This window comes from Pelodiscus sinensis, chromosome 9 (assembly GCF_049634645.1).
Source record: "Pelodiscus sinensis isolate JC-2024 chromosome 9, ASM4963464v1, whole genome shotgun sequence".
Taxonomy (NCBI): domain Eukaryota; kingdom Metazoa; phylum Chordata; order Testudines; family Trionychidae; genus Pelodiscus; species Pelodiscus sinensis.
In genome coordinates this window covers 4,420,188-4,444,887 of record NC_134719.1, presented here as the reverse complement: position 1 = coordinate 4,444,887, position 24,700 = coordinate 4,420,188, and the positions used below count along the sequence as shown (strand labels likewise).

The 24,700-nt window shown below is 43.0% G+C and overlaps 1 protein-coding gene across 4 annotated transcripts in view; it reads left to right on the top strand.

The window, feature by feature from the left end:
* Positions 1-41: 41 nt before the first annotated feature.
* STIL (STIL centriolar assembly protein) overlaps positions 42-24,700 on the top strand; it is a 34,367-nt gene continuing 9,708 nt past the window's right edge. The window contains exons 1-13 of one of the 4 annotated variants that reach the window (XM_075935932.1): positions 3,434-3,706; positions 4,763-4,994; positions 6,786-6,848; positions 8,448-8,555; positions 11,411-11,526; positions 11,717-11,904; positions 14,436-14,683; positions 15,838-15,921; positions 16,050-16,136; positions 17,246-17,393; positions 18,581-18,690; positions 19,594-19,708; positions 23,184-24,269. In XM_075935932.1, the coding sequence (XP_075792047.1) occupies positions 6,805-6,848; positions 8,448-8,555; positions 11,411-11,526; positions 11,717-11,904; positions 14,436-14,683; positions 15,838-15,921; positions 16,050-16,136; positions 17,246-17,393; positions 18,581-18,690; positions 19,594-19,708; positions 23,184-24,269 (2,334 nt within the window). In that variant the 5' untranslated portion in view covers positions 3,434-3,706; positions 4,763-4,994; positions 6,786-6,804. Of the gene's footprint in view, positions 116-3,433; positions 3,707-3,759; positions 3,783-4,762; positions 4,995-6,785; positions 6,849-8,447; positions 8,556-11,410; positions 11,527-11,716; positions 11,905-14,435; positions 14,684-15,837; positions 15,922-16,049; positions 16,137-17,245; positions 17,394-18,580; positions 18,691-19,593; positions 19,709-23,183; positions 24,270-24,700 lie in introns of those variants that run through there. The other 3 variants (XM_006126437.4, XM_014575188.3, XM_014575189.3) reach the window with 3 other exon arrangements.

Here is a 24,700-nt window from a genome sequence, read left to right as displayed (position 1 = left end):
TGCTCAGTAGCGGGGGGGGGGGGCCCTCCCCGCTTCGTCTCCTTTTTGGAGTAGCCATGAGCTGCCTTGGGAAATCGAGGCACAAGGGTCTCGAGCTGCAGTGGGGGAGGTCAAGGTTGGTTATTGGGAAAATCTGTTTCCCTAGGAGGGTGGGGAAGCGCTGGGATGGGTTCCCGGGGGCGGGGAATCCCCATCCCCATCGGTTGGTAAATCCTGGCTTGACGAAGCCCTGGCTGGGATGGTTTAGTTGGGGTTCAGTGGCAAAAGGATATGGGGGGGGTACGAGGGGTCATGTGCCCCAGATGCTGTGGGTGGGAGGGGCTGGCTAGTAGCCAGTCGGATGATTAGTGGGGAGAGAGTGTGGTGCTCACAATGAGGGTCCAGCCCCTGCCCCACTCACTCACAGCAGTGAAAAAGAGGAGAGAGGCTCTCCTGGCCACCCCACTCCATGGTAGAGTGTTGGACTGCCTCCACACTTGCCAACGGGGCAGAGCAATGCGGTGGCTGGGGGAGCAAAACAATGGGGTTGCCTTACTCCGCTTCTCCCCTCCCCCTCTGCTGAGGGGGGCAGAGACTGTTGCTGCAGGCCCCAGCTTTTGGCCCCACTATTCCCTTGGGCTGCCTTGGTTGGTGAAAAAGGTGAGGGTGGGGGAAGAGGGAGAGTGGGGCAAAGCAGGTGCAGGGAGAGGCAGGGCTTGAGGTGTTACCCAGGTTTTCCTGGGGCTGGGGGTGGTGTCACGGGGCTGGTGGCTCGCCAGGTCCCCTCTCACCAATTGCATCTGTTGGGGTTGGTCGTGCTTTGAACAAGGGTTTGTACTAGATGACTCTCTGAGGTTTTCTCTATTCCTAATCTTCTGTGAGTCTGTCATCTGTATGGGTGTGCAGTAGGTACTGCCAGCTGTTCAGTTTTTATGGGCTCACAATTCTAGGACATCCTGCAAGAACCTGATTTTCAGGATCGACTTGAATGACCTGGGTTTTTTGCACCTCAGAAGTGGCAGTTCTCAGTCAGCATCTGTTTGGGAGCACCCTGCTAACAGGAAGTTCAAGCCTGAGCAGTGTTACATAAAAGCAGTACAATACAGTTAAGAACAAAGTTCTGTGTGCTATGAAATCTTTAGGAGGAATGAGATGAGGGCATATTCAGGGCTTGACCTTGCAACCTTTTGGTTACTTTGATTTTACTGATTGAAAAGAATGTAAAATTGGGCACTCATGTAGAAGATGCATATGCAGTATACATAGACATTTTGATTCAGAAACAATGAGGTTTCTACATATGTCCAGTTTCAGGCTAGGGATGTTAAAATGTGTTTATTTATGTAAACATGTAACCACTGACATTTTCAGTGATTACTCATTTACATGAGAGGCAGCAGTGGGGGAGGGATAGGAGAAATAGGGAGCTATGTGTAACTGTGAGGGTTAACTGATGAGCTTGGGCTCATTCACATCCCTGTTTCAGGCTTATCTATAGATATCTGCATCATTCACACCACTTATACTAACTCCCTATCTCCAGAACACGTAGCCAATAAAATATAGTTCTTTCTAATTAAAACAAGTCTGTAATTATTTCAAAATAATTAATTGATTTAACAAATCTGTGTAATAGGCTACTGTTTGGAGAATACAAAAGTGAAAGTAGAGATCATAGCACAAAACAAATAATATAGAAAATTACCAGTTCTGTGTAACTGTGCCTATCATTACTCAAGAGAATTGTATGGTCTTTTGGGACAATAGCTGTGCAGTTGGGCATAGGTTGTTTGTAGATATATCTACATCTTATAACAGAAACTATATGATTATGCTGTTGATTTTTTGATTAACAATTTATATTTTAACATTTGAAGCTTTTATTATGGTTTGTGTATCTGGCCAATAGGAGCTGAGAGATAGTGCTAGGGGTGGGGGCAGTGCACAAAGACCTACCCCCCATGCAGTACAGAGAACAGCCAGCCACTGTAAGCCACATGGAACTGCTCCCTATTTTAAGCCCCAGACCAAATTAAAAGGCTTAGTGGGTCAGATCCATTTTGTGGTCTGTAACTTGGCCACCACCTGTTCTAGTTCAAGAGAACATGAAATTGACGAAAAGCTGATTGCAAACAAAAGTGCAATTGAGTAATTTGTTTTCATTGTTGGTAAGAGAAGTGCAAAAAACAATAAATAATGGGGAAGATAATGTCATATTTTCTTTTTCTGAGGCAGATGAGTTCAAAGCGATGCCCCAGTCTTGCCATGTATTTCAGGGGGTGCATGCCTGTACTGTTTTAGGTAGAACATGGTGCAGGATTTGGGGTATCATAGCAGAGGAGCCAGTAGCCTTCCATTGCATATTGCAGATTGGTAACATAAAGGAATTTGGTTTTTCTCCATGTACCTTTCTCTTTCCTTCCTCGAGTGGTGTGAAAAGGTGGTCTCTTGCTCCCTTTCTCTTAACAAGCCAAAGAGACCAATAGAAAGATAACTAAATAATTTCACTATTGTTTTCTGGCACTTGTTTTAGAGTAGGGTATGAAATTATCAATTAGTAATGAAGAGAAAATGTAAAAGCACAGCCTTTTAATCTAAAAAGAAAAATCAGAACAAAAACAGAGACCATCCAGGAAGACTGTGTGATAGAAAACTGCTGAAGAAAACCTATCCCCTTATCTACCTCTCTGATTCTTATCCCTTTATCTAGTTTCCGAGGTGCTCTGTCAGTAATTAGAGTGTTTTCAAACCTCACCACAACGTGAGACACAATATACAGCTATGAGTGAACCCCACCAGGTTGTTGCAGCATGACATTGTTTCTGGTTGTTAGAAGGTTGAAAAGATCTGTCAATGCTTGAAAGTGGGTGTAACAAAAATGCTCTGGGAAGAGTTGCGCAAAAGAAACTGCCAAGACAAAAGCGGCAAGGAGTCCTGGGGCACCTTATAGACTAACTGAAGTGTTGGAGCATAAACTTTCGTGGGCAAAGACCCATGCATCTGACGAAGTCATCTGATGAAGTGGGTCTTTGCCCACGAAAGCTTATGCTCCAACACTTCAGTTAGTCTATAAGGTGACACAGGACTCCTCGGGCTTTTGCAGATTCAGACTAACACGGCTACCCCTCTGATACCTGATGCCAAGACAAAGGTGCCTTTCCCTTTCAGTGCTACCCCATCTGTTGTCCAGTATGGGCTCCAGGGGGGTATTTCCCGCCCATCTATTCTGCCCTCAATCCTGCCCCGCACACCTGTCCCACATTCTGGATTCCCTATGGAGAGAGGAGTCCGTCTGAATTCTATGGAACGCTCTGCGTTACTTCTAATATAATTAGGGTGGGTGTGTCTCTTTAAATCTCGGTCCTCAGACGACTCGCCCGTTGCTATGGCCGCCAAGCCACGCCTTCCTCCTCAGGCCCACCCCGTGCGCCCGCGCGCTCTCGCTCTCTGGGTGACTTGACCGTTTAAAGCGGTAGTGTTTTTAAATCCCTTTTCGCTTGCGCGCGTCGAGCGCCGGCTTGCCCGGGGTGCCACCTGATTGGTTCCAAGAGCGAGAGGAAACGGCGTGCTGATTGGCCCGACGCAAAAAACCCGGAGGCGGGCTGCGCGCCGCGCTTCCTGATTGGCTTACCGGGCCTGGCGGGGCGTGGTGCTTATTGGCGGGGCCGGCTGGCGGGGCCGCCGTTGGAGTCGCCACAGGCTAAGCGCCCGGAAGGGGCCTGCTCAGGTGAGTCAGTGACCGGACTCCCCCCTTGGGTCGCTGCTTTGCCTGCGGTGGAAGCGGGGACGGGCCCCTCTCCAGGGTGAGGCCGGGGCGCCCCGCCCAGCGCGGGGTTGGGAAGCGGGAGGGTCCCGGCCTGTGGGGGGGATGCCCCGAGCCACCCTAAGGCAGGTCCGGGTCCCCTCCCCCGGCCTGGCTCCTCCCGCCTCCTGGTCTGGCGGGGGTCGCGGGCAGGCTGTGGTGGGTTCGTGTCGGCCTGCGGGCTCCACGGCTTGGCTACAGGCAGAGGTGATCTCTGAGGTGATCTCTGTGCGCGTTGTTATCTGTGGTGCCCAGGAGCCCGCTCACGGGCCGAGGCCCCATTTAATTTTCTTCTAAAAACAAGTTCTCCTGTGGTACCTGTGAGACGAGCAAAAATATATGGACTCGTGAGCGTCCACGGGTCACTTACCTGGGGTAATGCCTGGGTCACGTCCCCACAAAAGCTCACGAGTCTACATCGTTTTGTTAGTCTGAGGGGGTGCCTACGCCGCAAAATTATTTCGTAATAACGGCCGTTATGCTGAAATAACTATGCGAGCGTCTGCGCAGCAAGTCTGTTATTTTGAAATAACGGGCGGCTTATTCCGACTTCTGTAAGCCTCATTCTACGAAGAATAACGCCTATTCCGAAATAGCTATTTCCAGGGCTCCACAAATAATCCAATCTATTCGCCACGGGCGAGTAGTTTGTAACCCAGAAGAACCAAGTTTGATCTGTGCATGCCCCGGGGGATCTGTGCATGCGCAGATCGCCGGACAGCGCGACTGGCAAGCGGGGCTCGGCGAGCCCTGGGTATTTCTAAATAAGGCGTGTGTAGGTGCTCCATTTCTGTTGTTTCGAAATAGCCCCTCACCAGGCCCATTTTAAGTTATTCCTTCAGGGGCTCTAAATCGAGATCGCATATCTACTTTAGGGAAGCTTGCCTCGGACTAATATTGAGGCTTCCTTGCAGTGTAGATGTACTATTTCGGGTTTAATGAATCCGAGGATACTGAGAGAGTTGGCAAATATCATTGCAGAGCCTTTGGCCATTATCTTTGGAAACTCATGGAGCTCGGGAGAGATCCCGGATGATTGGAAAAAGGCAAATGTAGTGCCCATCTTTAAAAAAGGACAGTCCAGGGAACTACAGACCAGACACCCTTACCTTAGTCCCTGGAAAAATCATGGAGGGAATCCTCAAGGAATCCATTTTGAGGCACTTGGAAGAGGGGAAAGTGATCAGGAATAGTCCACGTGGATTCACAAAGGGCAAGTAGTTCCTGATCAATCTGATTAGCGTCTATGATGAGGTAACTGGCTCTGTGGATATGGGAAAGTCAGTGGCTGGTATATACCTTGACTTCAGCAAAGTTTTTGATACGGTCTCCCACAGTATTCCTGCCAGCAAGTTAAGGGAGGATGGATTGGATAAATGGGCTATAAGATGCATAGAAAGCTGGCTAGACTGTCGGGTCCAATGGGTAGTGATCAACGGCTCGATGTCCGGTTGGCTGTCAGTTTCTAGTGGAGTGCCCCAAGGATTGGTTCTAGGGCAGATTTTGTTCAACATTTTTATTAATGACCTAGATGAGGGGATGGATTGCACCCTCAGTAAGTTTGTGGATGACACTAAGCTGGGGGAGAGGTAGATATACTGGACGGCAGGGATAGGGTACAGAGTGTCCTAGACAGATTAGAGCAGTGGTTCCCAAACTTTTTGGCATCACTCCCCCTTTTGTATTTTTGAGAAACCCTTGACCCCCACCCCCCATCCCCTCCATAGCAGCAAAATGTGTTGAGCAAAAAAAAAAAAAAAGAACTGGCTGGGGGAGAAGGGGCTGGGTCGCCTCACGCCCCCCAGTTTGGGAACCTGTGGGTTGGAGGTTTGGGCCAAAAGAAATCTGATGAGGTTCAACAAGGACAAGTGTAGAGTCCTGCACTTGTGACGGAAGAATCCCAAGCATTGTTATATGATGGTGACCAAATGGTTAAGTAGCAGTTCTGCAGAAAAGGAACTGGGAATTACAGTGGATGGGAAGCTGGGTATGAGTCAACAGTGTGCCCTTGTAGCCAAGAAGGCTAATGGCATATTAGGTTGCATTAGGGGGAGCAGTGCCAGCTGATCTAGAGAAGTGATTATTACCCTTTATTTGGCTCTGGTGAGGCCATACCTGAAGTATTGTGTCCAGTTCTGGGACCCCCACTATAGATAGGATGGTCCTCAAAACATGGTGCTTTTTTAATAGAGCATATCCGAACTTTAAAGTAGAATTAGTGAAAAACTACCAAGGTAACTAGAAAGATGACTTTTTGGCAATTTTTTTCTTAGTTTTAATTTAAAATGAGCTGAAAATCGCGTATTTCTTGGTATGTCTTAGTCTTTCCAGTGTTTTATCTAAACATCTTAATTTCTCAAACTTTATCTAAAAGTAATTAGTGCTTTGGCATGCACACCTTGGAGAGGGCCCAGCGGAGGGCGACTAAAATGATTAGGGGGCTTCAGCGCGTGACCTATGAGGAGAGACTGAGGGATTTGGGTTTGTTTAGTCTGCAGAAGAGAAGAGTGAGGGGGGATTTGATAGCAGCCTTCAATTTCCTGGAGGGAGGTTCCAAAGAGGATGGAGAGAGGCTGTTCACAGTAGTGAGGGATGGCAGAACAAGGAGCAGTGGTCTCAAGTTACAGTGGGAGAGGTCTAGGTTGGACGTTAGGAAAAACTATTTCACTAGGAGGGTGGTGAAGTACTGGAATGGGTTACCTAGGGAGGTGGTGGAACCTCCATCCCTAGAGGTTTTTAAGTCTCAGCTTGACAAAGACCTGGCTGGGTTGATTGAGTTGGGGTTGGTCCTGCCTTGGGCAGTGGGCTGGACTTGATGACCTCCTGAGGTCTCTTCCAGCTCTGTGATTCTATTTCGAAATAAACTATTCTGGAATAACTATTCCATAGCTTATTCAAAAATAACTGTGCAGTGTAGACATAGCCCGAGTTGCCACGCGACTACTCATTTTTAAAGTTACAGACTAACATGACTACCCCTCTGAGACTTCTGTTTTCTTTGCAGGGGATCGATCGCTGCAGTCATGGAGGCTATTTGTGCTGTTTCTGATCACCAAACCAATCCTAGGTATCTGCTCCCCTTTAGAGAAATTACTTTATGGAAAGCTTTTCTTGTTAATAATTTCCTTACAAGGGATTCAAAGAAAGCAAGTGTCTCTTGATATTTGGACCTACAAATAACACAGTTTTATTGTCTGCAATGAAGTATATGCCATCATGCTTTATTTATATTATAATAATGCTTGGAGACCATAATCATGATTGGAGGCCCCTTGTGCATGGTGCTTCATAAATAGACTTAAATCACAGTCTTTTTTCTGAAGATGTCACAGTTGAAGGCCCTATTCTGCAGTCTGATCTGTGCAGGTGGATTCCTATGCCTCCACAGAGCCTAATCCTCATTGGTCAGTTTTCACGATTGGACGCTAAATATTGTAAACTAATGAGACTACTTATGTTTAAAATAAATGTGTTTGGTGTATATTTTTTATTAATATAAAACATTTTAAGGAAGAAGTCCTGAACTGGTCTTCAGTCAAATGTTAACAGTGGGTTATGAACCACGTTATATGGATTACTAACAGATTACTTCTGTTAACTTGAAGAAATCGTAAAATAAAAATTGTAAGTGTACAGTTTTTTAACCTTTGAGTAGCTACAGCTTCTTAATGTCCTGAGTTCTGTTGTCACAAAACTCTCAGTAATACTCTTTGGCTGTGTCTACACTGGGCCACTTATTCCGGAAAAGGAGCTGATATTCCAGAATAAGCTGCGAGCTGTCTACACTGGGCCCTTGAATTTCCGGGAAAGCAGTGACGAATTACTGTAAGAAATGAGCTGCTTTTCCGGAAAAACTATGCTGCTCCCGCTCGGGCAAAAGTCCTTTTTCCAGAAAACTGTTCCGGAAAAGGGCCAGTGTAAACAGCACAGTAGTCTTTTCCACAAAAAAGCCCCAATCGCGAAAACGACGATCGGGGCTTTTTTCCGGAAAAGCGCGTCTACATTGGCCACGGACGCTTTTCCGGAAAAAGGGCTTTTCCGGAAAAGCATCCTGCCAATGTAGATGCTCTTTTTCCGGAAATACTTATAACGGAAAACTGTTCTGTTTTAAGCATTTTCGGAAAAAGGTGCCAGTGTAGACACAGCCTTTGTGTAACATGCAGTTTGACTTCAGGTAGAATTGTTTTTTAAATAGTCCTCAAAACACGCTGTTTTTTAAATAGAGTATATTCTAAATTTAAAGTAGGATTAGTGGAAAACTATCAAGGAAACTAGAAAGATGACTTTTTGGCAATGTTTTTCTTAATTTTAAATAAGCTGAAAATCACTTATTTCTTGGTATGTCTTAGTTTTTCCAGTTTTTTATCTAGAACATCTTAATTCCTCAAGCTTTATCTAAAAGCAGTTAGTGCTTTGGCGTGCACACCTGACACCATATGAAGGAACTGTAGCAATTTGTCCTTTTAAAATGGCAAAATAAATGAAAATCATGTTATCGTCCTTGTTTCGTTCATGGGAAAAGTTTACGCTTCACCTGTTTTGATATTAAGACGTGGGGGTTTCTTCATTCATCTTCTGGCCCAACAACCCAAACTGTATAAAGTAAAGCTAAAAATATTAAGGTTAGTATATTACTCATTATTATTATTATTATTATTTTTTACAGAATTCCTTCAAGCAGGATGGTACCATTCAGTTTTCCTCTGTCAAAATGTGCACTTTGGGATCCAACACCTGTGGGAGATGTTATTGCTTCACACATCAGTTATTACAGGTATAAATTAGACTTGTTCATCATTGACATACAGAACATTAAATTAGAAGGGGCTCTTGTGAGTATGTAGGGAACACTATTCCACAAGTTACATTCTGGTTTAGGGATGTAAATGACTAGACGACTATCCGATAAGCAAAAGCTGATTCCCGGCTTGTGCTTAGTCCCAGACGTGCCTCTACTTTTTAGATGGATTAATAGCCAACAGGCTGTTAATCCATTTGAAAGGCTAAAGTGCAGCGGGAGTACCCAACGGGAGTTGGGAATCAGCTGTCCCAGCTCGAGCTGGGTTCCTCCCTCCACGCTGTGCACCAGCCTTTTAAATGGATTAAGAGCCGACAGGAGCTAACCCTGCTGCAGCTCCCCACTTATTGACTAGTCGATGGATAAACTAAATTTAACATCTCTATCCTTGCTATGGCATATTTCTTTTTCAGCCCTATTGAAGACTATTCCAATATCTGCTTAGCACATGTGTATGATAAAGCTTTATTGAGTTGTGTTATGATGTGGCATCTTAACCTTTGTAGGGATCTGTTCATCCCATATGCTTTCACAGACAGGGAGTCTTGATTTCCCCAGCGCCACCCCTGCAAAAGCAACTGTATACTGGAACTTTACATCATCTCAAGGGGCGACTGTGAAGAAGGGCTGTCTACAGCATCTTCCTCCAATGGCAGATATCCGTGTGTGTTAGTTCTTCTGACAAAACTAAGTACTTATCTTCTCTCCCTGCTTTTCTGGGGAGAGAACAGGGGTTTGCTTACTGCTGCATTGCTTCCATGCTTTTAGTAGGAACTATCCTACAAGGAAGCAGAGGAATGTTAGAGTGGAAATCACAGTGAGCGTAGTATAAATATCTAGCTATAGAGGGTTCCTTTCCTCTAAAGTGCTGGGGAGTCCCTTCCCTGTGGATTGGCATGGTCAACAGGATTGAGAGGTCCCTGTGAAAAATACCTGCCCTTTGAGGAAGAAGGTGAAAGAAAACTGAAAGGTACAAAGATGATCGCAAACCTCTTGTTTTCAGGGGCTAGTTGTCCTCTACCAGCACTCATCGGCAGGAAAGAGTGATCCTAACAAAGCGAATGCCAAAATGGTGAACTACATTAAAACTCAACCCAGAAATTCTAATTAAATAAAATGTCGAAAGCTTTGACACATACTCCTTTTAAAAGAAGTCAGAAAGCAAAGCCTGGCCCTCTTCCGTTCCTAGGGCAATGTGTGTCAGATCTGGGATTGTGCAGAGGGGGATGAGTTGGGGGAAGAAATAGAGGGAGTGTCTGTTTGCACTGACATGCCCTTGAGAAGAAAAGCTCTGACTCACGATTTCAGAGGGTAACATGGAAAGAGAATGTCAAAAGTTTGATTATTCAAACGAAGTCCATTAGCAGCATTAATATTAGGAGAGGAAAAATCCTACAACTGTAGCAGTGTAACAGTAGATAGAACACTCTTTTAGCACCTGTCAGTGCTAACAACAAGGAGTCCAGTGGTACCTTAGGGTATGTTTACGCAGCAGGGCTAAAGTCGAATTAAGCTACGCAACTTCATCTACGTCAATTGCGTAGCTGAAGTCGAAATAGCTTAACTCCAAATAGCTTAACTTGGCTTTTGGTGCTGTCTACACAGCAGGAAGTCGAAGGAAGAACACTCTTCCTTCGACTTCCCTTACTCCTTGTGAAAGGCTACCATGAGTCAGAATAAGTCCTCCAGCTCAACACTATTTAGAAATAAAGGCTTGTAGTGTAGACAAGCTCTTTGCTATTTCAGAATAATGCTTGCAGTGTAGATGTACCCTTAAAGACTAACAATTTTATTATGAAATAAGGTTTTGTGAGTTACAATTCACTTCATTGGACTCCTTGCTGTGTTTGCTGAAACACCCCTTTCAGAGGTACCTGTGTTAGTCTAAGTACTAGTTGAAGACAGCCTTCATGGCAGCCTAGAGAAGCTGTATGAGCTGAGTCGAAAAAGACTAAATCTAGATAATTGCCTGTTAAAGATTGGAAAAATGTTCTTTTAGTGGAGGATTAATCAGATTTTTTTTTTTTGAAATTTAAGCATTGAACAGATTGTATACAAAAGTAGTCATTGTAATAGTTCATAGACATGTTACTTTTCAGTTGATCAGGCTGTACTTATGTTACACATCTGCTCTTTATGGATTTTTCTCACAATATGCCTGACTCCTTTACAGTGTAGTTATGAAATAGCTATTCATTGGGTCAATATAGATTTTTAAGACTTAAAATGCATGGTTTCCTAACCGTGACTGGGTATAATTTGGAACGTGCATTAAGAATGGCCATACTTGGTCAGACCAAAGGTCCATCTAGCCCAGTATCCTGTCTTCCAACCGTTTCCAATTCCACGTGACCCTGAGGGAGTGAACTCTACAGGTAGCCATCATGTGATTCCTCTCCTGTCATCAATTTCCAGCCTCTGACAAACAGAGGCTAGGAACACCATTCCAACCCATCCTGGCTAATAGCCATTCACACGGACAGTGTCAGTCTACAATTATCTCTTGCTCTTATGTTCTTCATGAATAGCTCACAGTGAAAACTAAACATGCAACTTCAAGGTAAAAAACTTTTGAGTGGCTGATAGCACCTAGATTCCACTATTCTTCCTGTTAATTAACAACATCCAAATCTCTACCTGTTCAGGGTATGGGATTGTTTTTTTTTTTAATTGCAGTAAAATGTTGGTTTATTCTTTGAAATACTTTATTCAGGACAAAAGATGTATGTTTTTCCAAACTATACCTAAAATATTCTTGTTCATATACATATGAATATTTTTTAACAATATAGGTATTAAACACATTTATTGTCTCTTTTTCCTCCTCCCAGAAATCCCAAACTATTAATGATGGAGAAGGCTCTTCGTCTTGCCTATCGCCATGCTAAACAGAGTGAAAAAAAGTTCTTTTCCTGTTTTTTTCTTGGCACTCTTGCAGTGGAGGAAGGTAACACTTTTTTTTTTTTTTTTTTAAACCTGTATGAATGTGTTATTAAATAGTTGTCACTGACTTGTTTCTGCATTTCTGGTGACTGAGCAAGCCTCAGTCATTGAACTGGACTAGAAGGTTTCAGGATGCAAGATACAGTGTATTTATTCACATCTGTTTTTCTTTGCCATGGCGCTTTTCGTCCCAGACGGTGAAGGTGTATCACTGACAATCGATAGATTTGATCCTGGTCGAGAAGTAACTGATGGTTTAGGTAAAGTTCCCACAGCACCTCTTCCTGGCGACTTTTTGATTCCATGTACAATTAATGTGTGGGGCTCTTCTTCTGGAGATGTTATAGTGCACAATTCTGAAGACTTCAACTTAGCTTTTAAGGTAAGCCATTTCTAGCTACAGTGACACTGAAAGCCATCTAGTCCCCTCTCAGGATCTTTCACTTTCCTGACATTTATCTAAATCCAAAGCAGCGGAGCAAAGGCTGGAAGGTTATCATGTATGAGGCCTGTGTGAAATGATCTGTTCTGAATCCATGTCATGATTGTCACTAAGCTCCTTTATTGGTAGTCTCAGTGCTGATCTCTGGCACTTGGAATTTCTGCTAAGACCAAACTCCTTTTGGCTCCTACATAAAGCTCTCTCCTAGAATGGTGGGTTAATATGGCTAAAGCTTGCTTTGTTACTGGTGCCAAATCATAGAATCCTAGGGTTGGAAGAGACCCCAGGAGGTCATCAAGGCCAACCCCTGCTAGAAGCAGGACCAATCCCAACTTAATCATCCCAGCCAGGTCTTTGTCAAGCCGGGACTTAAAAACCTCTAGGGATGGAGATTCCACCAGCTATCTAGGTAACCCATTCTAGTACTTCACCACCCTCCTAGGGAAATAGTTATTCACAAGAATGGGAGGTTCCAAAGAGGATGGAGAGAAGCTGTTCTCAGTGGTGACAGATGTCAGAATGAGGAGCTCAAGTTGCAGTGGGGGAGGTCTTGGATACTGGGGGGGGGACTATTTCAGTTTGCAAGGCAATATTCTACACTAAATTCTCTTAAAATCAAAAGATCTGTGATGTGAAACCTCCTCTGCCTGCAAACCTAACCCTCCTTATTGGTTGATTTACAGCAGGGGCGGGGAACCTTTTTTGCATTGAAGGCCATTGATGCACAGAAAAATCAGTCAGGGGCCGCGCACAAGTGAGAAAAGCAAGGGGGAAACCCCTCACTGTGGCCCCTGACTGAGAAGGAGAAAGACACTCCCACATTCCCCTCGCACACCAAGCCTAGGAGGGGCCAGCCTAGCAGATTTTGTGCGCTTCAGCACCCAGAGGAGAGGCAAGGGGGCTCGAACACCAGCCTGGCCTCTCTAATACTGGAGGGGGCCTTGAGCCTCAGGCCAGATCCAGGCAAGCCGAGGGCCATGTCCAGTCCCCAGGCTTGAGATTCCCCACCTCTGATTTACAGAAAATCATGCGTGATGTAGGTGGATTTTTGTTGTTGTTTATGTATAAGAAATATCAGTTCTTCACATCCTTTTGACTTTTGGGGGGCAGGGCTAATGAACCCTCTTTGAGTATGTCCACCTATGCTTGGCTCATACCAGCCAACATGAACTGCAGAGCTGTAATGATGCAATATAGACTTTTGGGGCTGGAACCCTGGCTCTGGTACCTTCCCAACTTGCAGGATCATAGAAGCTGGGCTACAGCCTGAGTCTGGAAGTCTACATTGTAATGTAACAGGCGTACAGCCTGAGCCCCCCAGGAGGCTGAATCAGCATTGCAGTGTAGACAGAATTTTTGTTATTGGAAAAACTGTGTGAAATAATTGCGTCACAAGAGACAGCAAGATAAGCTACAGTTTTCCAAATGTTATGTAAGATGGGATGGGATATATAGTTACACTGATTAGTTTTGCTGTTTAAGAGTTGTGTTTCAAACTCTGATTTCAACTGAAGTCATAGAGCTAATCTTAGGTTTCAGTTGGCTAGGATTCTTTAATTCTTCTCTAGCTCTCCAGTTGGTCCTTCAACTAAATTAGGGAGGGCAAGCCCTGACAATGTTGACAAATTTTTGGTCAGTTACAAAATAGCAAGAGCATGGAGGGGGAGGAGGGCAGGTTGGGTTTTTTGTTGTTGTTTGTAGGATGGCTTTTGTTTTGTTTTTTAAAAATCAAAATCCATAGTAATAAGTACAAGCAATAAATGGTTATTCTCTGCAGTTAATGTAGTAGGCTTTACTGCTGGGCTGATTTCCTTTTCTATAAACTATATAAATGGGAACTTGTATGTCTTTAAAAAAATCTAGATTTAAAAATAAAGTAAACCTTTTCCTGGCCCAAATCTTGGGGTGGGAGGGTGAACAAATATCTCTTCTCCCAGAAAAGGGACACTTCAACTTTAGCTGTCATTCAAGGAAGCAGAGAACCTAGGGTAGCTAAATGTTGTTTTCCTGCTACGCATGCCCTCTGAATGTACTTGTGAGTTGGCTCTTCCTATTTAGAAAAAACAATTTATGTTCTAGTGAATAATTTCCTTGTGGTGGTGTTCATTTGTGTTACGAGGGCTTCTTGGATGCAAGCGGTTATCTTGTTGCTGGAGTTTGGATAAACTAAATCTTGCACCCTCCATTTAGCCTTGTAGGTGTTTTGTTTTGTGTTTTTTGTGTGTGCATTCCCAATTAACATAGCTAGCTATGCATTTTCATATACATTATGGATGCATTTCATATTACTATTTAGCATGTTCAGTTCATAAGCTGTTTGAAGGAGGAATGGATTCTTTGTGTTGAACAATGCATGGCACAATGTTATCCTTGATCCCTGACGCAGGCTTCTAGGCAGTACTGTACTATACACCTCCTATATAAATGATGTGTATAAAGACTAGTCTCAGAATTTTTTGTGTGTCTTCTAGATACTTCAACACAGTTTGTGCAGTAGAGACTCTTTGGATCTGTCCAAACTGCTCACCGTAAGAGTTCACATTGCTTCAACCGAGAACATGGACAACCTAAACTTCCATTTTCACTGGGCAGCTATTACTATAACCAATTCTTTAGAATACACTCCTGTGAAGCCTGTCCCAATTATTCCTACAGCCCTGGCAAGAAACTTGAGTGGGCATATGAATATTGCACAGATTCAGGGGATTTATAAATGTGGGTAAGTTCAATGCTAAAACTGTCAAGCATGAAATACTATTCAGTTCAGTGTCCTAGGATCAGTTAAATGGTGAAGGGAAATTTTTCCTCATTAGTCTCAGTAGCTTGGCCTTCCTGCTTCCTAATAAAGACAGCTGAAGTATAAAAAAAATATGATTTCTGATTTAGCTTTCAGAATCTTTAATTAGAAAGATTTTTACACAGTAGGGATGTGACCGGATAACCAGTTACCTGGTAATTATCACCCTTAACAGGTGATACTTACTGGGTAACAGTTAACTGTTACCTGGGAGCAGCCCTCCACCTGCTGCTCCCAGGCCATGCAGGCTGGGAGTTGGCAACTTCGTGGGGTGCAGATGGGGTTCGCCGGCTAGGAATCGGCAGGCTTGTGCAAGACAGAAGCAGCAGCAGAAGGGGAGAAGGCTACAAGTTCCCAGCCAGCCCGCCTATTTAATCAGTTAAAGTTTAAGCAGTTAACTAATTAAATGGGATTTTACATCCCTGTTACATAGTGAGCAAAGGAAGCTAGTGCTCCCGAACAGGAATCATGAGACATTCTGAATCATTATATTCAACCAGAGCTCTTGCTTTTGACTTAGTAGGGGAAAAATCAGTCTACGAGAAGAAAAGGAAAACATAATTATAGTTTTGTTAGCTTTAAAAAAAAGTCTTCAGTCTCTTATAAATAGCAACAGTGCTAGATCTAGAAATGAAAATCAAGTGAGGTTGGGTGGAATATAGCCTTATTTTAAAAACATTTGTAAATATTCATAATAAGATAACATTAGAGAATCTTCATTCTGTCAGATTAATAGGGTGCGCTGCGAACTTCATATATGACCTACATCAGAAAATAAACTAGTTTGAGCATACAGGGCTGTCAATTTATTTTTGTTTCTGGTTTGTGGACCTTTCAAAATGCAGATTTTCTAAGATGTAGTGGCTTCAATAACAGCTCAGTTGGGTTGTTGAGATCTAGAAAATAAGCTTGAGGCTATCTATTGTTCCTGATACATGAGTACTTTTGCCACCCAAAGCCTTAAAACAGCATCTTCTGAAAATACACCTTCAGAAGAAAATTCTGCACTGATATTAAATATTGTCGTTCTGGACTTCCTCATTCCTAAACAAACACTTGGCCTGTTAATGTTCCAGATACCTTACAATGGACCAAACCCGAAAACTACTTCTGGTGTTGGAATCTGATCCCAAAGCTTATACTTTGCCATTGGTTGGAATGTAAGTATTTGTCTAGCTTTGTATATTTTCCTGATACTTTTATCATTTTGTCATGTACTTGAGTGAGTGTTTTGGTGGAGAATATAAGAAATCCCTTTCTAAACAGATTTTTTTCCCATACCTTTTAGTTGGTTGAGTGGCATCACTCATATCTATAGTCCACCAGTCTGGGCTTGCTGCCTGCGCTATTTGTTCAGTTCTTCAATTCAAGAAAGGTAAATGACTTAAACTTGATTTGATAAAAGTATTGTTTGAGCTACCAAACACTAGATGCTATGGAAAACATGCTTTTGGTTTGATGTACTCCCCTTGATGGAGTATTGGCTGTATATAAATCAGACTAAATGAAGCAATGGTCCCTTTTGGACTTAAAATCTATTAATATAAAAATAAATTGCTTATGTTCCTGAATACTAATGTCCATAAATTCGGTCACTATACATCTAATGACTTTTGGAAACATGGCTAACCAAAAAGACCTTTCGACATTCAACAAAGGGCAAAATAACTTAATTCTTTGTTACTTAAATGTGCTGTATCACTTAATGGAATTTTGAAATTAGCCATTTCAAAAATTTTGGACGTTCTTGGGGTTTTCTATTATTATTATTTTGTGTTCACTTCTCACAAGCATAAAGATATAGTCAGCTTGCACATGAAATTCTTTTCACAATATTTGAAAACTAATTCATGAATAAACTCTGCTTTTTACTGTCAATCTGTTGGTTTTTTTTATTGTTCTTGAACTTGAGTGAATTTTGTTTCAAATGCTGTATTGGACCTGTATATCTAATGTTCTCCAGCTACAGAAAATGCTAATATAATATGAGATTAAATTATTATCCTCCCCTAACACTTTTTTGAGTATTTTGATAGAAGAGCACTTTTGAGAATGTAGAAACAATTGAAGTACAGTACTTTCTTTAAAATTGTGGTTCACTACGTGATTTATAGAAGAAACCTTGTGATCAGTTAAGATGCTACAATATAGCACCTAGCAGTGTAGCAGTTCTGTCTTGACATCTGTTCTGTGAATGAGTTCCTCCATTTAGGAAGCCAAGTGATATAAAATAGTTTGATTTTAAAAAAAGGCCTACAGTTGTCATCCTGTTTTCTCCATGCACAGCATCAGTGAAAGGGCAACTGTATTTGTATGCAGTTCCTTACTGAAAGCTCACTCAATACTCATTTTTAGCTGAAGTACATCACCTTGGGTGTTCTTCATTTGTCAGTACATCATATAGGCAGTTTATTTGGTCAAGTGGCTTTTTCCTGTTTCTAAAATAGTGTATTTTTTAAAATGAGTGCCTTTTCTTTTATCTAGGGTTCTTTCAGAGTCTGGGAGCTTCCTTATTGTTTTCTATTCACTAACCCACAAGGAACCAGAGTTTTATGAGTGCCTTCCTTGCAGTGGGCAGACTGAACTAGGGTTCCAGCTGTTAACAAGTAAAGAAACATTACATCTCTTCAAAGTAAGTGGCTAGGTTGACTAATATCTTGGTTTGAGGTTATGCTATAGTACTGGGTTGGGCAATAATTTTTGATGGCGGGGGGCACTCCAAGAATTTGGAAAGTGGTCAAGGGCTTTGCTCTTCCATATTAATGGAGGAAGTGTGGGGTTTGGGTTGGAGGTTGAGTGCAGAAGGGAGCTTGCAGTAAGGGATTGGAGTGCAGGAGAGGGCATGGGGTCTGGAAGAGAGTTTAGAGTAAGGAAGCAGTTGTGACCTTGGCTTAGGGGACTAGGGTGGAGGGGCTGTGACCTAAGGAAGGATGGGGTTGTGACTAGGGGCAGGGGATTGGGATGCAGGATCTGGGAGGGGGCAGTGGGTTTGGGTTATATGGGGGGGCAAAGTTAGGCTCTGGCTGGGGTACCTTTACTTCCAGCCAGCAGCCTTCACAAGCAGACTCCCTACCCTGCACTGGTTTCAGGGACCATGTGGTTTTTGAACAGCTGCAAGCTTAAAGTGAGGGAGGCCAATAGGATTGTGCTGGGGGTGGGAGCAGTGTCTGAAGCTGCTCCTCCCTTCCCCGGGCTCACAGCTGTTCAAACAGAATCCGGCAGCAGCTTTTCTCAGTAGCAGCGCTGCATCCGTAGGCCCGATCTGGCAGCCTGGTGTGCTGGATTCAACCCAAGGAAGGTATTTTGCCCAGGCCTGCTGTAGTGGATTGATAATTAAAAGCTGAATTATAGCGTAAAGGTAGAAAGCATTAATGTGACCTGCACAAATTGAGTGTTAGTGTAGCTCTACACTAGTACAGTAATTATTCTAATTTCCTATGTTAACAGGGACTTAAAATACAAGAGGTCCTCCAAAGTCCACACATAGTTTGTAACTCTCTAATCATAAGTGCTAAAAAATTCTGAATATGAACAAACACCAAGAAGCTAAAGTTGTCACGACACAGTCACTCCTTTTGTGTAGGGAAAGCAATGGGAGACATCTATGAGGCATCCTTACTGACACCCAGTAGTGATGAGGCTGTTTCATACTCTTGAGTTACAGATTTGCATTGTGCAGGGAATGTACCTTTCAGTTAGTAACCAAATAAGAACATTCTCATCTGTTTGATAGCCATAATATAGCACGTTGGGGCAGTGGGTTGGATGTCACTGACTTGCTTCAGATTTTGTTAATACAATCCATTTATTTAATTTCAGAACGTTGAACCTTCAGACAAGCACCCTATTCAATTTGAGCTGAGTGCAGAAAACCAAAATGCAGAAACAGAGTTCTTCAGCAACGTTTCTAAGAATCTTTCCATTCGAAGGTGAAGAATCTCTTTCAAATGTCATTTACACACACAGTCTTTTCCAACATGTGGTTTTGAATAAAATTCTTTGACTAGTGTAATGCAGGTCAGGCTAGATTATCCTAAAATGGCCTTACCTGGCCATTAAGTCTGCTAATTAAGGGAAGGTGCAAGTGATCAGAATTTGATTGTGGGGGGGAGGTTTCCAACTTTTAGTAAGGTCTAAAAGTTGACCATATTTTTCTAGACAAACTTCTACATGTAACTATACTAGATATATTGGCATTAAAGGCTTTTATACAATTAAGTGGATGTTTCCTAAAATATATGCCTTGCCTCGCGTGCTATATGATGCTGCTTTGGTGAATGCCAGTTGTCCAAGAAGGAAATCAGTGAAATGTCTCTTTTTGTCAGAGCTCTGAAATGTCCATAGCAGGGAGTTTAGATTTTATAAATCTAATTTGCCATTAAAACCTGAGTTTAACAATAAGATGGTCTTTATTCTGTGTAAAGCTATATTATGTATATTTTTCCTCAGCCCTGCTTTCCCTATTGGTGTTTTACATTGGGCATGATAAATCAGTGCCAACTCATAGAATGTCATTGGAAAGACTTATGTCAGTCAAAGATTCTTTGAATAAAAGCTGGATGATAATCCAGAAAGGGATGTTTATTCCCCTGTCTGCTTTAGAACTCTTCTTGCTATCTAACACTTCCTAGTCAGTCAGGAGAGAGATATTATCAAGTGGTTCATAACAGTGCTGTTCTGTAAATCTCCTGGTATGGGCCACACATCAGAAATAGATTAGGTTGTCAAGATTCATGCACTCTGTAAAACTTATTTTAAAATAGAAAAGTTACTCAAAGGTCTCTTGGTGGGGTTGGGTTTTTTGGGTCTTTTTTTGGTTTTGGTTTTTTCAGTTCTCCTCAAGGCTCCTCTCCCAGCAAATTGTCAGTGAGTGATCATGATTCAGGTGTGGAAGATGAAGATTTATCTCCAAGACCTATTCCAAGTCCTCATCCAGTGAGTCAACAGGTAACTTTAATTTTTTCTATACTGCCTCTCATCCAGGGATCCTTGGGATTTCTAAACATTATAGATGACTATTTTCTAACTCAAAAACAAAACAAAACTGGTAGGCTGAATGGGAGAATTCTATATTAGACAGAGGAAATTATCACAGAACTAAAAATTAATGGTAGTTTGGGTTCAAGTGATCATGACTTCTGCATGTTTATAACCAGGGCTCGACAAATCCACTTATCTACTTGCCCACGGCGAATAGATTTCAGCCAGTCGCCCCGTTCACTGGCGGTGCGTGCATGCGTAGTGTGGGTCTGGCACATGCACGGTGCGGGGCTGGCGAGTGGGTTTTCGCCACAGTCATCGAGCCCTGTTTATAACAGAATCAGAGTGAAGTCCAGACCAGTGAGAGAGAAATTTGGTATTTTAAGAGGAATAGTTTCACAGAGCTGAATATAATTGAGTCGGATTATCTGGGGAAAAAAACTTAATCAGAAAAGCGTGAATAATAATTGGGAATTGTGTAAGAGCATCTTACATGATGCTCAAAAGCTGTACTCACACAAATGAGGAAGAAGCACCATTTTAGTTTAAAAAAAATGACCTGTTGTAGAGGGGAAATGAAGAAAGGGAAAGGTGATAGCTATGAATAAAATCAGAAGTTACAAATTGTAGTAAATAAGGAAAGGGATACAACATGGCTGGCGGAGTTAAGAATAGAAAGGAGGTGGGTTTTTTTTCTTCTTAATATATCAGGAACAAAAAATATCCTACAATGGTATTGGTCCATTACTAGGTGGAAATTTATAATAATGCAAAATAAACAAGAGTTCAGTAAATGTTTCTGTACTGGGAGGAGAGACAGATATCTCATCATAGTATGATAACACTCTTTCCATTCCACTATACTTTGGGAGGCTGGGGAGGACAGGAAAGGCAGCAGGAAGAAATGACTAAACAGTACACTTCTTGGTGGGAATTTGAGGGTCCCCTTAGTCCATCCTCTGTCTTTCTCTAAATCATGTTCTGTGCTTTCAAAGCTTTTGAATGGCTGCATTTTATAAACTTGAGCTACCCAGAAATAAGTAAATACTTAGTATACTTAAGTCTAGAATGGTTACTTTAAAACTCTCACTCTAGGGATTTTTTTAGATGCCTGCGCTGCAAGTACTATAAACCGCACACTCTATCCTGAAAGGGAAGAACCAATTCTCAAGGAGTCTTGCGGCTGTTTCTCCTCCAGACACCCATCCCCCACAATAACACATTGACTCTGTAAGATACAACATCCGGACCTCCTTAGAGGCAGAAATTTTGCCTCAAAACAGGGCTTATCTACTTCAAGTGATTGCTCATATGTATTTCAGTGGATATGGTGCACACACAGTCATCAGAAGACTTTTCCCTAGCAGTACCTGTCAGACCGGCTGTGGTGCCTCCAGTGGTAACACCTGAAGATATCACATATATAGATCTGCCAACCTGACTCCTGTGTAGGTTCCTTCTTTCCTTTAGTGATGGTTGTTGGAGCTTCTGACTTCTTGCTTTGCAAGCAATTAGTCCCTAGCATAGTGTTCTTTTGTTGTGTAGATTAGCTGTTTGAGTTACTTGAGTAGTTAATTGAGGGGGGAGGGATTTCCCCCTCCTGTTGGTCATGTTCCTGGGGCATGAAACAGGGTTTCAAGCAGTGTGCGAAGTGTGGCAAGCATATGCCCAGAGGGGATCTTTACACCACCTGCTTGAAGTGTCTTGGACAGGGTCACCTGCCAGATAAGTACAGTATCTGCAGGGGGTTTAAGCTGCAAACTAAAAAGAAAAGGGACCAGTAGCGTAAACTGGTCCTCATGGAATCCACACTTAAACCATAGCCAGCCACTCCGATGCCACTGGTGTGCAGCATGCCATGCCCTGAAAAACAGCATTGGCACGGTTCCCCAGCACAGAAAAATTCAGGCCCCACTGACAGGTCTGTCGAGTCCAGTGTTGGTGGACTCCCAAGTGCTCGTAGTAGTGGAGGAGGACTTTGATCTTCCTTCCACATTGGATGCATCTGAGGCCGTGAAGGACCTCATTGAACTTGATGGCACCATTTGAGGAACAGAACGTTCCCTTGGTAGCATCACCATCTACACCCATGTCCATGGCACCAGTAACATTGATGCGTGGGCCCTACCCAGCACTGCACCCAACACCAGTGGCTCTGCCTCAGTCCCAGACTATGGCTCTGCTACCTGCACTGCTACTTCGGTACCATGGGAAGCCCGCTGGCATGAGCATCCACTCCCACTCGCCTCAGTACCGGTCTCTGGCACAGTCTGGGTCAGTCCCTGCATGCTTGGAGTTCACATCCGAGGCGTACTGGCTTTCGGCCCTACCCCCAGGGACTACTGAATAGTTGTGTAACGGCTAAAATGTCATGCGGTTACACAGCTATATTCAATTATACACGCTCTAACATCCCTACTTTCACATCAATCAGGATATTTTTCAGCCTGTTTTCTTCCCTAAGCCCTGTGCCAAGGACAGGGGGAGGTCACTACACTTGCTGGATGTGAGGTGTGCCCTCACTTTCTATATTGAGCGCACTAAACCATTTTGCCCGTTGATGCAGTTTTTCATCTCCATTGTGGAGTGCATGAGGGGCCTACTGATTATGTCGCAGTGCCCGTTGTCCTGAATCTCTACATATATCAAGCTGTGCTATGACTTGGCCAAGGTGCCAGCCCCATCGATCACAGGCTATTCAGCATGAGTGCAAGCCTCATTGATGGCCTTTCTAGCACAAATCCCAATTCAGGACATCTGCAGTACCGCCGTGTGTATGTGGTCCTCGTTGCACACCTTCACGACTCATTACACTCTCACCCAGCAGTCCGGGGATGTTGTGGCATTTGGCAAGGCTATACTACACTCAGCAATGAGTTAGAATCCAACACATTCTCTGTACATACTGCTGCTAAGTCACATATTGGAATGAATACGAGAAGTCACTCAAAGAATGGTTACTTACCTTTTGTAACTGTTGCTCATGTCCATGCCAGACCCACCCACCTCCCTGGTGTTGGACAGTCCCAGCAAGAAGGAACTGAAGTGGGAGTTGGATCGGCAGGGGGAATATATGCGATGCCGCAAGGCATCATGGGTACCGCTAGGGAAAAGTCTTCCAACGATCATGCATGCAGTTCACACATGTATTTAGTATTGACATGCGCAGTGCATCTCGAAGAACAATAGTTACAAAAGGTAAGTAAGCGTTCTTTGTGATTCCTGTATTCCTATTGTTGGATCCCTTTAGCCTATGTTAATGCCTTGAATGGGTGGGGAAGAAGTCTTACTGACCAGAAGCAATATTTTTTTAAGTGTCCCATATTTATTTTAGCTACGAGTGGCAGAGAAGTTGTGCTTTTAGAAATATGTAGCTCAGATAAGGTGACCTGATGGTTCCTGAGTGAGTTTGACTTCATTCTTGTAATTGTCTCCTATCCAGGTTACTAGAATCCATCCTTCCGTTCCTGAACTCTCCCTCATCTTTGATGGTAGCTTCATAGAACCAAAACCAATGTCTCAGCCTATGGAAACTATGAATAACAAAAATCAGCCACTACTGGTACATCAGCTTAAAAAAAAGACTTGTTCAACAGGACCACTATACCACCAGAATCCATGCTCCGATAGTGATAAACAAAGCTGCAGCACCCATGTGGCACATCCTTCATTGAGACAGCCACCTAGCCAGTTAAACCAGATAATTCCAATTCTGAAACCTTGCAAAGCAAAGCAATTGCCACTACAACAGCAGCCTTGCTGTAGAAGAGTTGGCCTTCATACTAGAAAGAGTTCTGGATCTTCTTCCTCTTCACCATCCCCTTCTCCTGCAACACCTCTTAGTGGGCCTTCTACTGACACATCTGTGCATCAACCCAGGATGCCATCTGAAAAACTTGTATCAAATCCTGATGGAGCCACACAAAGAAAAGAAGAACCTCCAGCAAGGAGACCTTCAACATCTAATTCTAAGCAATATCCTGGTGCCATACAGCCTCTCCAGTACAACTTTGCTTTTTCACCCATGAACTCAAGAAGATCAACAGAACTGCAGGTGCCTGTCTCTCAAGTGCCATCTTGCTATCCAACTGGTGTGTGTAATTGTTGTCAGTTTCATGGACCTATCCAATACAGTTCAACAAATGCTTGTCCAGGAATGGTTAAAAGGGGTTCCAGCCACACACAAATCCAATCTGATGTTCCTCAAGAGAGTGCATATTCAGTTTTCCATCAAAATGTCACTTGTCCAAATACTTGCTGCAGTCCAGTACATACCCCAAGTAGCCCTGTAACTCATGGATATAATGGGGAAATGGGGAGTTGCTCTGTTGGTTGCAGTTTATCACCTGGATCAAGATTTTCTTCACCGGCAAGCCCTTGCAATCTCCAGTGCTGTGCAGCCCATTCAGCGTGCATGTGTGCCCTTACCCCCAAAATGGGATCAGATAATGGAATGATGGGATTATCTCCAGATGCTTACAGGATTCTTACAGAACAAAACAGGCAGCTGAAATTACTTCAAGCTCAGGTTTGTTTGGGAGGTTTTCTCCTCTGCCCTCTTACTGATCTGGTAAATAGTTTCTAAAAATAAGACTAATCAGAATAACTTTGGTTATAGCTACCTTTTTTAGTTGGGAAAGGGGATCCTGTCAAATTGGGACCCAGTTCTCTAAGTAGGCAGCTCTACTGATAATTGGTCTCCGTTAAAAGCAAATTGAAAGTGATTTGATTTTTCTAATTAGATTTTGTAATTACAATCAAGTAACACAGGTAAATGTTTGCTCTGCTTTCGGCAAATTGTTTTGTGTTGCTAGAAGATGTGCTTTCTGGGTGGGTAGAGACAGCTAACTGCATAGTTTAATTAGCCATGAACTGGTTTTGAATTAATATAAATATACAGTGAAAGCACCTTGCATTCTAATTTTTTTCTTCTCCCATAACCAAATTTGCAACTTACTA